Genomic DNA, 13,608 nt, shown 5'->3' on the forward strand with positions numbered 1-13,608 from the left:
CTTCCATCACATAAGACTGTTAAATGGCTAACAACCACTGCTCTCCCTCTCCCACAGCCTATCGAGTGACTCCATTACACCACTTTCGATTGATTATTTTGCCATTAGTATTTATCTATTTATCCTGCTACTGGTAACTATTACTCCTGTTTACATGTATATATTACCAATAGTGTAGTACCATAAGTATTTATATATTTGTACTACCAGTCATGTTTTATGTAATAAACCCCCCTCAACCACTCCAGTATCCCTGCACATTTAATAAGGTACTGGCATTGACCTGTATACACAGTTCTTGCATTTCCGTGATTTTCGTGATTCTTACCCACCTCATTTGTGGTTTTTATTTTAGTTAAATGTTTTATTATCCTACTACACTGACTCTGACGCTCTTCGGATGTGGTAGGACTTGCGTGATCACACTCTCCGTAGCCAATGTGAGCAAGTGTCTTTAAAACAGGTCAACATTCACAAGGTCACGGGGCCAGACGGATTACCAAGACATTTTCAACCTCTCCCTGACCGAGTCTGTAATGCCAACATGTTTCAAGCAGACCACCATAGTCCCTGTGCCCAAGAACACCAAAGAAACCTGCCTAAATGACTACTGTCACAGCACTCACATCAGTAAACATGAAATGCTTTGAAAGGCTGGTCATAGCTCACATCAACACCATCATCATGGAAACCCCAGACCCACTCCAATTCGCATACCGCCCCAACAGATTCACAGATAATGCAATCTCAATCGCACTCCACACTGCCCTTTCCCACCTGGACAAAAACAATACCCAAGTGGGAATGCTGTTCATTGACTATAGCTCAGCGTTCAACACCATAGTGCCCACAAAGCTCATCACTAAGCTAAGGTTCCTGGGACCATACACCTCTCTCTGCAACTGTGTGGCCAAGCACGACTCCAACACCATCAATAAGTTTGCTGACGACACAACAGTGGTAGGCCTGATCACCAACAACGATGAGACAGCCTATAGGGGTCAGAGACCTGGCAGTGTGGTGCCAGGACAACAACCTCTCCCTCAATGTGAGCAAGACAAAGGAGATGATCGTGGATTCCAGGTAAAGGAGGGCTGAACAGGCCCCCATTAACATCGACGGGGCTGCAGTGGAGCAGGTCGAGAGTTTCAAGTTCCTTTGTGTTCACATCACCAACAAATTATCATGGTCCAAACACACCAAGACAGTCGTGAAGAGGGCACCACAACACATTTCCCCCCTCAGGAGACTGAAAAGATTTGGCATGGGTCCTCAGATCCTCAAAAGGTTCTACAGCCGCACCATCAAGAGCATCCTGACCGGTTGCATCACCACCTAGCATGGCAACTGCTAGGCATCCGACCGTAAGGCTCTAAAGAGGGTAGTGCATACGGCCCAGTGCATCACTGAGGCCACGCTTCCTGCCATCCAGAACCTATATACTAGGTGGTGTCAGAGACTCCAAACACCTATGTCATAGACTGTTCTCTCTGCTACCGCACGGCAAGCGGTACTGGAGCGCCAAGTCTAGGTCCAAAAGGCTCCTTAACAGCTTCTACCCCCAAGCCATAAGACTGCTGAACAATTAATCAAATGGCCACCTGGACTCTCTACCGGTACCCCCTGTATATAGCCTCGTTATTGTTATTTTATTTTTTACTTTAGCTTATTTAGTTAGTTGTTTCTTAGAAACATAATTAAAAGCTAGAAACATAATTAAAACTTTAAAATGTGCATATTGATCTGGAATAGTGTGCTTGTACACACATTTTGATACTGTATCTTTTATACTTTTTAAACTATAGTGAACAAAAATATAAACAACATGTAAAGTGTTGGTCCCATTTTTCATGATCTGAAGTGTAAAAGCTCCCAAAAAATGTCCCTATGCACAAAAAGCTTATTTATCTCAAATGTTGTTTTGCATCCCTGTTAGAGAACATTTGTCCGTTGCCAAGAAGCTGATTAAACAGCATAATCATTACACAGGTACACCTTGTGCTGAAGGCAAAAAATGTGAAGTTTTGTCACACAACACAATGCCATAGCTGTCTCAAGTTTTAAGTGTGCTTGCAATTGGCATGCTGACTGCAGGAATGTCAAATAGAGCTGTTGCAAGAGAATTCTGAATTATAAGTCATTTTAGAGAATGTCAGTACATCCAACTGTAGTTACTAAACAAAGCCACTGAACCACACACCTACTTAGCAAAACTACTGACCATTACTGACCACAACCACAAAACTACCGACCACAACTGTTGACCACTACTGACCACAGCTACTAAACACAACCACAACTGCTAAACCACAAGTACTGACCACAACCACAAAACCGCTGATCACAACAACATAACTATTGCCCAAAACGAATGAACCACACTCCTACCACAACTACTGAACCACACACGTACCAAAATGATCGACCACTTCTAACCACAACCACACAACTACTGACCACAACTAATGACCAAAACAACACAACCACTTACCACAACTACTGAACCACAACCACACAACTACTGAGCACAACTACTAACCACTACTGAGAACAACTGACCACACACAAAGGTAAGGTAAGACCACAAAACTACTGAACCACAAGTACTACTCTGGAATGCACTAGCTCTGGTCCAACTCTGGTCCTAGGTGTTGCTAGTTAGTGCTGGTTCACACTATGTCACATTCTGACCATAGTTCTGTTATTTTATTATATATTTTAGTATGGTCAGGGCGTGAGTTGGGGTCGGCAGTCTATGTTTGTTTTTCTATGTTGGTTTTTGTGTTCGGCCTAGTATGGTTCTCAATCAGAGGCAGGTGTCGTTAGTTGTCTCTGATTGAGAATCATACTTAGGTAGCCTGGGTTTCACTTTGGTTTGTGGGTGTTTGTTTCCGTGTGTTTGGGCCACACGGTACTGTTTCAGTTTTTGTTTTGTTCACATCGTTTATTGTTTTGTATTTCAGTGTTCAGGTCATTTTGAATAAATCATCATGAACACTTATCACGCTGCGCTTTGGTCCGATCCTTCTTCCACCTCTGAATGCCGTTACACACTAACTCTGGTCTGCACTATAAATTATAACTACTTAAATGTGCATAAATTAGCATATAATACTTACCAACAATAATTGTAACTCTTGAACTCATCATGCTAGAAAAAACAAATAAACTTTCACAGGTTCTTGCTATCCTAACTTCAAATTCTTTCAAACATATTAACTAATAACTATAAATGTGCATTATTTAGCATAATGAAAATCACGAAAAGTAACTCTTGAACTGTTCAAGCCAAAGCCAACATTCATATGTTCAGGCTATTCTAACTTTTCCAACTATAACCAGTCTACTATAACTATAACCATTACTAAATGCAGACACTACCACAACTATAACATTTTTCAAAACCATACATACTTAAATATGCTTTGCTTTAAATAGTAAAGTGAAACTTTTAAAACTTTTACCACAACCACAAAAATATTGGTTAAACAAATCCATTGTACAAATCAATTGTACAATACCATCTAGTTTCTATTATTATTTTATCACTGCATTGTCGGGAAAGAGGTCTTAAGGTAAGAATTTCACTGTACTGTTTTACACCGGTTGTTTCCTGTGCAGATGGGAAATAAACGTTGCAACTTGAGAGGAGAAAGGACGTGAGGTGTATGCAATTGAGATTTTCCCTCTGTGCCACAAAATGCACGTTTACATTTGTAATTTAATAGAAGCTCTAATCCAGAGCGATTTATAGTGGTGAGTGCATACATTTTATACGTTTTTGGACTGGTCCCCTGTGGGAATCGAACCCACAACCCTGGCAATGCAAATGCCATGCCAAACCTGGCCAGATAATTTCAAGTCATTAGTCTCAAGTCAAAGTCAGGTCCCAAATCTTGAGGCTCCAAGTCAAAGTCAAGTCTCAAGTTATTTTATATCAAGTCAAGTCTCAAGCCATCTAATGTGTGACTTGAGTCAGGCTCTAGTTTAAGTCATGTGACTCGAGTCCACAACTCTAGTATCAAGCCATCTAGCTTGCTAATTGAGTAGGTCTACAGTACGTAAATAGATTAGCTATTAGCAACAATCTTGTGATCATTCTACTTTTTAACTAGCTGAATTGATTGTGTTGAGATTCCCAATCACTGCCATTTCTGTCCAAAAATATTGAGCAAATTAAACAAACACTGCATCACCTGAATGGCTGGAGGCAGCCAATTTACTAGCTGCAATTTACAACCTGATAGATATATTTATTAGACTACTTCAACTGTAAGTAAATATATGTTGATTCAATATACAATAGTATTACGAGTTTGCTCAACAAAATTCACACAAATTCACGCAAACTTTTTGTTGTGAGTTTGCTCTACAACGTTTTTGCTGAGTAAACTCACAATCCTGTTGCAGCTGGTTGCCGTACAATTGTATGTTGAATCAACAATTTGTTTTGTATGATTTAGCGCTGAATTAAATTAATCATGCATTGACTGCATCCATATAATGCTGCCAACCATGCTGTACTATATGTTATAGAATTCTGAGTCAAATAGAAACAATTTGTAAAAACTCTTGTAAAGTACATTTGAAGAATAAATCACACATTTTATATTTTGGGACAATACTATGATTATCTGTTTGTTTCATTTCTGTAAAATAGTTAAGAGTGTCAGTTTCTCTTAAACACCGCTGAAACAACGGCAATTTTCTGAGTGAACCTGCAGTGCAGTTTCGCATTTATCTGCAGTTGATTGAATAGAGGGCTTAGTATAGTATACTGGTAGATAGAAGTATGAATGACATACAGCATTATCAGAGTGGAAGATGTAGGAGGCTGGAGAGTTGTCCACAATGATGACCTTGTTGAGGTCCCTGCCCAGACGACTCAGGTCTTTCACATAGTTTCCTTGGTGGAAAACGCAGGACTCCCGGAAGAGACGGTGTTGGAAGGCACCCCATTTATCCAGCAGGTCGGAGACGGGATCGGCATACTGGCACAACAGGAAAAAACACACAACATTGTCACTGATGGTAGTTCACAGAAAGCTGTGTGTGTGTGATGCATATGTAAATGTAAATGAAGTCCGTGTCTATGAGTAAGATATTAGAATGGCAGGGCTAAGTTTCTAAGAATTGTAAATAAAACATGTCAAACACGTGTCACATTCTTAAAGGGAACGTTCAGTATTTTAGATGCCCCCATCACTTCCATTGATTGTTAGATAGCATGGACTTAAGTTAGCTTACATTTGTAGTGGCTGTTTAAAGAAAACAGAACCATGGATTACAGTTTCTCCTTGCCCGTAGACTACTTTCAGGATGGGGAACCATCTAACATTTAACTTGTTAAATCCCGAATTTCCCTTTAAGCCTAGTAGTTGACTAAAAGTTAGATCCTTTCAACCTTTAATGTAGTTATGTCAATCAGCATTCAGTGAACATGATCTCACCTTGGATAAACTCGCAGTGAACAGAACACACTCAAACAACTCCCCCATTCTTCTGAGATACTCATCCATATGGGGTCGCTTCAACACATACACCTGAAGTAATAGAAACACAAGACATGGGGAAATACTTCCGATTATTTACAAAACGTCTGTATTTTTTCTTTGCTCAAGACGTTAATGCTTTAAACTACTTTTTGAATAGAGGAATAATTTTAAATAATTTTTGGAGCAATAGTTGTGCCTACGTCCTCTCATCTGTGACTTTTGGCTGCACCTTGCCTTGCTTGTCCAGGTTTACTGTTATGGGGTGCCAGATGATATTGAGGTTAATGGGTTGGGACATAAAAATGAGACGTTGAAAGAGACTGAAAGAGAGGTTAACACCTCTGACAGCATATCAGACTTCATAAATGCCAGATGACCCTACATTTCCACGTGGAATGGTCAATCAGGTGTAGCCTATTATCTGTATATGGAAGGATATGCCTGTCAATATATAACTTTTATTCCAGTTCTGCTCGATTCCTCGAAAGAGCATGACGCTATCGGCAATGTTCCTGAACCAAGTCATCCCGAATAGGCTCTCCCTGCTTAAACAAGCCTATCCTAGATTACTTGAAACAGACCCAGGCCTGGGGTATAAAACAGGTGTTATCTTCTGTCTTCTGGCCAAAATTTGCCTTTAAACTAAGCAAAACTGCAGCAGTATCTGCAATCTCCAATGTGATCTCCAATGGGCTGGGCAGATTCTGTTCTAGGGACTGAGATTGATGGGCCCGGTGATTTCTGAGAAGCCAGTCAGTACTTCCTTGTTTCGTCAGCCCACAGAAATAGACACCGGCTGCTGAGACCCATCCACAGAGAAGGCCAAAGCTCTGTCAAGTTACTAGGCTAGTGTACTAGCACTATAGCACCGGTGAGTAAACAGTGGTAGGAAAAAGGTAAAAAGAAAAGAGACCACTTTGAACTAATGGCACACTTTCAAAACTGAGGAGACAGCATGGATAACACAGAAAATAGATTATATAATTGTATTTGAGGTCAGGGCAACTTTACTGCTTATTCCATTGTGGAGCTATGAAGAAGAGAAGGCTAAGAATTTAAACTCAAAAGAGTCGTGCTTACCTGGTGAACTGTTCCATCGATTTCCACTGGAATTATAAAATCAGCATTGTTCAATGGCTGTTGAGAGCAAGAACATACGATGTAAGAATCAAGTACGAAACCCATTTACTTAAAGCTGCATTATCACTTTTTGGGCGTCCTGACCAAATGTACACAGAAATGTGAGTTATAGATGGGTACTGAGTGTACCCTTTAAGCCCATGGGTGTTCCAAATACGCCCATCTCTTAAATAATACATATTAATTAATGTCCAAATGTTCAAAACGTACAAACTGACATTTCTTATTTATAATGGGATTATTGAAATAAACAGATCATTGCTATTCATCATGAAAGTAGCACTTATAACAGTGGGGGTCCAATCGTTTCCACACAGATCAATGTGGACTTAGGTTTTTGCTCTTGCCAACCAGTAACCACACCTGACTCAACAAATCAACTAATCACAGACTTCAATCAAGACATGATTAGTTGAATCAGGTGTGTTATTGTTTGGTTAGAACACAAACCTGCACCCACACTAGCCCTGTGTGGATAAGAAGCCATGCAACAAAGTCCATAACACACACAACCTTCAATTCATTATCTGAAAACTGATTCACATTTGTTGTACTGTTAATCTTGTTAATTCGTTCAATTTGTCTTCCTAAAGCCTATCTGAAAATAATGTAAAATATCCCTCTCTATTGTGTATTATAAAGGTACAGGTGGTAGACTAAAAAACTGAGTCACATGGATGAAAGACAACAATATGACAATGCCCCACCCAAAAGTGCATGAGTAGTCACCCAATAGCAGTGGTGAATAGTACTTATTTAAAAACACTTTAAAGTACTAATTAAGTAGTTTGTTGGGGGTATCTGTACTTTATTTTCTATTTTTGACAACGTTTATTTTGACTTCACTACATTCCTAAAGCAGATAATGTACATTTTACTCCATATATTTACCCTGACACCCAAAAGTACTTTTGAATGCTTAGCAGGACAGAAATGGTCCAATTTAAACACTTATCAAGAAAACAAACCTGATCATCCCTACGGTGTCTGATCTGGCGGAATCACTAAACACAAATGCTTAATTTGCAAATTATGTCTGAGTGTTGGAGTGTGCCCCTGGCTATTCGTAAATAAATAAAAAACAAGAAAATTGTGTCTGATTTCCCTAATATAAGGAATTTTAAATTATAAATTATTTTACTTTTGATACTTAAGTGTATTTTAGCAATTGCATTTACTTTTGATACATAAGTTAATTTAAAACCAAATAGTTTTAGACTTTTACTCAAATAGTATTTTACTGGGTGACTTTCACTATTACTTGAGTCATTTTATATAACAAATCTATACTTTTTCTCAAGTATGATATTTGGGTACTCTTTTCCACCACTGCTCAATAGTCCTATTCATGTCCCTCATTTGTTCGCATCTTTGTCCACCACTTGTAGGTCTTCTATCCCTGATATCCTTCAACCCTGATCTTATTCTTCTCTCTCTGCATCAACGACTCCAAACATCTTAGGGAGAGTAACAAGGTTTCTAATTGTTCCTAATAGTTTCCAATCTTGGTAAAGGCACCATGGCTAGATGCATAATATGGATCAAGTAAAATAAAATTGTATTTGTCATGTGCCGAATACAACCTTACCGTGAAATACTTACTTAAAAGCCCTTAACCAACAATCTAGTTTTAAGAAAAATAAGAGCTAAAAAAAGATTTACTAAATAAACTAAAGTAAAAAATAAACGAGCAACAATAAAATAACAACAACGAGGCTATAAACAGGGGGTACCGATACCAAGTCATTGTGCGGGGTACAGATGAAGTAGTTGAAGTAATGGAGGTAATATGGACATGTAGGTAGATGTAAAGTGACTATGCATAGATAATAAACAGCGAATAGCAGCAGTGTAAAAATAATATCAATACAAATAGAACGGGTAGACATTTGAATAGCTGTAAAAAATAAATAAATTAAAAAGCCTCTTGGACGTAGACGTAGTACTCCAATACCACTTGCCGTGCGGTAGCAGAGAAAACAGTCTATGACTAGGGTGGCTGGAGTCTTAGGCAATTTTTAGGGCCTTCCTCTGATACTGCCGGTTTTAGAGGTCCTGGACGGCAGGAAGCTTGGCCCCATGATGTACTGGGCCGTACACACTACCTTCTGTACCGCCTTGCGGTCATAGGCTGAGCAGTTGCCATAGCAGTCGGTGATACAACCAGTCATGCTCTCGATGGTGCAGCTGTATAACTTTTGGAGGATCTGAGGACCCATGCAAAATCTTTTCAGTCTCCCGAGGGGGAATTGGCATTGTCTGGCCCTCTTCACAACTGTCTTGGTGTGTTTGGACAATGATAGTTTGTCGGTGAGGTGGACACTCTCAATCTGCTCCACTACAGCCCTGTCAATTAGAATGGGGGCGTGCTCGGGCTTCCTTTTCCTGTAGTCCACGATCAACTCCTTTGTCTTGATCACATTGAGGGAGAAGTTGTTATCCTGGCACAACACTGCCAGGTCTCTGACCTCCTCCCTATATGCTGTCTAATCATTGTTAGTAATCAGGCCTACCACCGTTGTGTCGTTGGCAAACGTAATGAGTAGCGCTTGTTGGAGACGTGCTTGGCCACGCAGTCATGGGTGAACAGGGAGTACAGGAGGGGACTAAGCACACAACCCTGAGGGGCCCCAGTGTTGAGGATCAGCGTGGCAAATGTGTTGTTGCCTACCCTTACCACCTGGGGGCAGCCTGTCAGGAAGTCCCGTAAGGAAGAACAGGATCCAGGTGCAGAGGGGGGTGTTTAGTCCTAGGGTCCTAAGCTTAGTGATTAGCTTTGAGGACACTATGGTGTTGAACGCAGAGCTGTAGTCAAAGAACAGCATTCTCACATAGGTGTTCCTTTAGTCCAGGTGGGAAAGGGAGCGTCATATTTTAATATGTTGAGGTGGTATACAAATTGGAGTGGGCCTAGGGTTTCTGGGATGATGAGGTTGATGTGAGCCATGACAAGCCTTTCAAAGCACCATGGCTACAGACATGAGTGCTACCGGTCGGTAGTCATTTAGGCAGGTTACCTTGATGTTCTTGGGCACAGGGACTATGGTGGTCTGCTTGAAACATGTAGGTATTACAGACTCGGTCAGGGAGAGGTTTTAAATGTCAGTGAAGACCCTTGCCAGTTGGTTAGCACATGCTCGGAGTACATATCCTGGTAATCCCTCTGGCCCTGCGGCTTTGTGAATGTTTACCTGTTTAAAGGTCTTACTCACATCGGCTACGGCGAGTGGTGATCACACAGTCGGTGATCACACAGTTGTCCGGAACAGCTGGTGCTCTCAAGTATGCTTCAGTGTTGTTTGCCTTGAAGCGTGCATAGAAGTAATTTAGCTTGTCTGGTAGGCTCGTGTCACTGGGCAGCTCGTGGCTGAGCTTTCCTTTGTAGTCCGTAATAGTTTCCAAGCGCTGCCACATCCAACGTGCGTCGGAGCCGGTGTAGTAATATTCAATGTTAGTCCTGTATTCACATTTTCCTGATCGATGGTTCACCTGAGTGCATAGCGGGATTTCTTATAAGCATCCGGTTTAGAGTCCCACTCCTTGAAAGCGGCAGCTCTACCCTTTAGCTCAGTGCGGATGTTGCATGTAATCCATGGCTCCTGGTTTGGGTATGTACGTACAGTCACTGTTGGGACAACGTCATCGATGCCCTTATTGATGAAGGTGGTGACTGATGTGGTATACTCCTCAAGGCCATCTGATGATTCCCGGAAAATATTCCAGTCTGTGCTAGCAAAACAGTCCAGTAGATTAGCATCTGTGTCATCTGACCACTTCCATATTGAGCGAGTCACTGATACTTCCTGCTTTAGTTTTTGTTGTAAGTAGGAATCCAGCAGGATGTATTTATAGTCAGATTTGACAAATATAGGGCGAGGGAGAGCTTTGTATGTGTCTCTGTGTGTGGAGTAAAGGAAGTCTAAAGATGTTTTCCTCTCTGGTTGCACATGTAACATGCTGGTAGAAATGAGGTAAAATTAATTTAAGTTTGCTCCGTTAAAGTCCACGGCCACTAGGAGTGCTGCCTCTGGATGAGCATTTTCTTGTTTGCTTATGGCCTTCCTTAATATTAGATTTTGTGCACTGTTACTGACAAATATACACAGACGTCACACCTTGTCTTACCAGTAGCAGCTGTTCTGTCTTGCCGATGCACTGAAAACCCAGCCAACTGTATCTTATCCATGTCGTCGTTCAGCCACAACTCAGTGAAACATCTTTTAGTGCTTTTACAGTTTTAATGTCTCGTTGTTAGGAGAGTCTTGAACAGAGGTCATCCAGTTTATTCTCCAATGATTGCACGTTGGCCAATAAGACGGATGGTAGAGACGTGTTATCCACTCGCCGACGAATACGCACAAGGCACCCGGACCTGTGTTCCCTGTATTGCCGTCTATTCTTCATGCAAAGGACAGGCCTCATCCGGTATCTGTAGTAAATCCTTTGTGTCCGACTCGTTAAATAAAAAATCTTTGTCCAGTTCGAGGTGAGTAATCGCTGTTCTGATATCCAGATGCTATTTTCAGTCATGAGAGATAGTGGCAGAAACATTATTTACAAAATAAATGACAAACAACGTAAAAAAAAACACACAAAGCAGTACAATTGGTTGGAACCCCGTAAAATGGCAGCCGTTTCCACCGGTGCCATTATAACTGTAGTTGTGTGTTTTAATTAACTTAAATCTGAACAAAAAACATATATATGCTCATGTTTATTGAATATTACAGATATCATCACACGGATATCAGCATATCCCCATGTGTCTCAATGCAAACCGGGCTTAATAGGAGCATACTGGGCTTAATTGGAACAACTTTGATTCATGGTAAAAAAAAAAACAGAATAGCAAAGTCTACTATAAAATATTTGGAAACCAATGATTTGGTGTATCAATATACACTATATATCACAATATTATGCAAAGTTAGTATTGAGATAATTTTTCTACAATATTGCTTTATTATAATTGTCTGTTGTATTGAGGTAGTGCTTTTTGTGCTACTATACCGTTTAGGCCCACCTGAGATAAATGTCAAATTTACAAAAATGGCTTCTGTGTAAAACAACGCAAGGTTAATTTAACAGTAAAATAAGACAAAATGCATTCTCCTTAGAGCTGCAGGGGCAGTATTGAGTAGCTTGGATGAAAGGTGCCCAGAGGTGCCCAGAGTAAACGGCCTGCTACCCATTCCCAGTTGCTAATATATGCATATTATTATTAGTATTGGATAGAAAGCACTCTGAAGTTTCTAAAACTTTTTGAATGATGTCTGTGAGTATAACAGAATTCACATGGCCGACAAAAACCTGAGAAGAAATCCAAACAAGAAGTGAGAAATCTGAGGTTGGTCGATTTTCAACCCAGGCCCTATTGATTTCACAGTGGGATATTGATGAAGTTGCACTTCCTAGGGCTTCCACTAGATGTCAACCATCCTTAGAAACTTGAATGAGGCTTCTACTGCTGTGTTGTGGGGCTGAATAAGAGCTGAATGAGTCAGGTTACTGGCAGAGAGCCATTTCCTGGTCATGCGCATTTCACATCATAGACACCTGCGTTCCATGGCTCCTCTACACACAAAGGAATTCTCCGGTTGGAACTGAAGATTTATGATAGAAACATCCTAAAGATTGATTCTATACTTAGTTTGAAATGTTTCTAAAACCTGTAATATAACTTTTTAAAGTTTTTGTCCGAAGTTATGCATGGCCTGCACGAGCGCTTGGATATGTGTACCTAACACGCTAACAAAAGTAGCTACTTGGACATAAATAATGGACATTATGGAACATATCAAGCATTTATTGTGGAACTGCGATTCCTGGGAGTGCATTCTGATGAAGACCATCAAAGGTAAGGGAATATTTATAATGTAATTTCTGATTTCTGTTGACTCCAACATGGCGGAAGATTTTATTTGTTTTCTGAGCGCCGTCTCAGATTATTGCATGGTTTGCTTTTTCCGTAAAGTTTTTTTGAAATCTGACACAGCTGGTTGCATTAAGGAGAGGTATATCTATATTTCCATGTCTAACACTTGAATTTTCATCGACATTTATAATGAGTATTTCTGTACAATGATGTGGTTCTCTGCAATATTTTGGGATGTTTTTGGAACTAGTGAACGTAACGTGCCAATGTAAACTCAGATTTTTTTATATAAACTTCATCAAACAAAACACACATGTATTGTGTAACATGAAGTCCTATAAATGTCATCTGATGAAGATCATCAAATGTTAGTGATTCATTTTATCTATATTTGTGCTTTTTGTGACTCCTCTCTTTGGCTGGAAAAATTGCTGAGTTTTTCTTTGGCTTGGTGGTGACCTAACATGATAATTTGTGGTGCTTTCACTGTAAAGCATATTTGAAATCGGACACTGTGGTGGGATTAACAACATTACCTTAAAAAACGGTATAAGATACATGTATGTTTGAGGAATTTGAATTATGAGATTTCTGTTGTTTTGAATTTGGCGCCCTGTACTTTCACTGGCTGTTGTCATATTGAAATCTGAGATCTACTATCTTGTTGTAGTTCGCCAAGTTATGTTGTTACTGTGTGATTGTGACATGCAGGCACGAATACAAGCATGGGAAAAAAACAAAAAATTTGAATTGGCAAAAAATTGTCATGAATGCTCATGAAATATGCCATCATGTGCATATATCAGCACATGAGTCTCTTAATTTTACATAAAGTATGATCACTTATCTGAAAAGTTACAACAGTTGTCAGAAAAATATGTGTATCTAAGGGTTACCTCAACAGTTTTTTTTTGCAGCTTTGAAATTGGCCACTAGTGGGAAATTACACATAACTGTCAATAACTTAATAATAAAACATTTGATTGGCTTAGAATAAAACAAGTTATGGATATAACAATCAGATTATTTAGTTAGTGGAAAATGTAATATTTTTGTTAATGTTTTTATTTATACAACAGATTCTCAATTGGATTGAGG

At 39.8% G+C, this 13,608-nt stretch overlaps 1 protein-coding gene across 1 annotated transcript in view; it reads right to left on the minus strand.

The window, feature by feature from the left end:
- LOC139380223 (uncharacterized) overlaps positions 1-13,608 on the minus strand; it is a 44,894-nt gene that overhangs the window by 13,228 nt on the left and 18,058 nt on the right. The window contains exons 3-5 of the mRNA XM_071122753.1: positions 6,576-6,632; positions 5,451-5,543; positions 4,806-4,991 (exon numbers count right to left, since the gene is read on the minus strand). Of these exons, the coding sequence (XP_070978854.1) occupies positions 4,806-4,991; positions 5,451-5,543; positions 6,576-6,632 (336 nt within the window). The remainder of the gene's footprint in view (positions 1-4,805; positions 4,992-5,450; positions 5,544-6,575; positions 6,633-13,608) is intronic.

Source organism: Oncorhynchus clarkii, chromosome 22 (genome assembly GCF_045791955.1).
Source record: "Oncorhynchus clarkii lewisi isolate Uvic-CL-2024 chromosome 22, UVic_Ocla_1.0, whole genome shotgun sequence".
Lineage (NCBI taxonomy): Eukaryota > Metazoa > Chordata > Actinopteri > Salmoniformes > Salmonidae > Oncorhynchus > Oncorhynchus clarkii.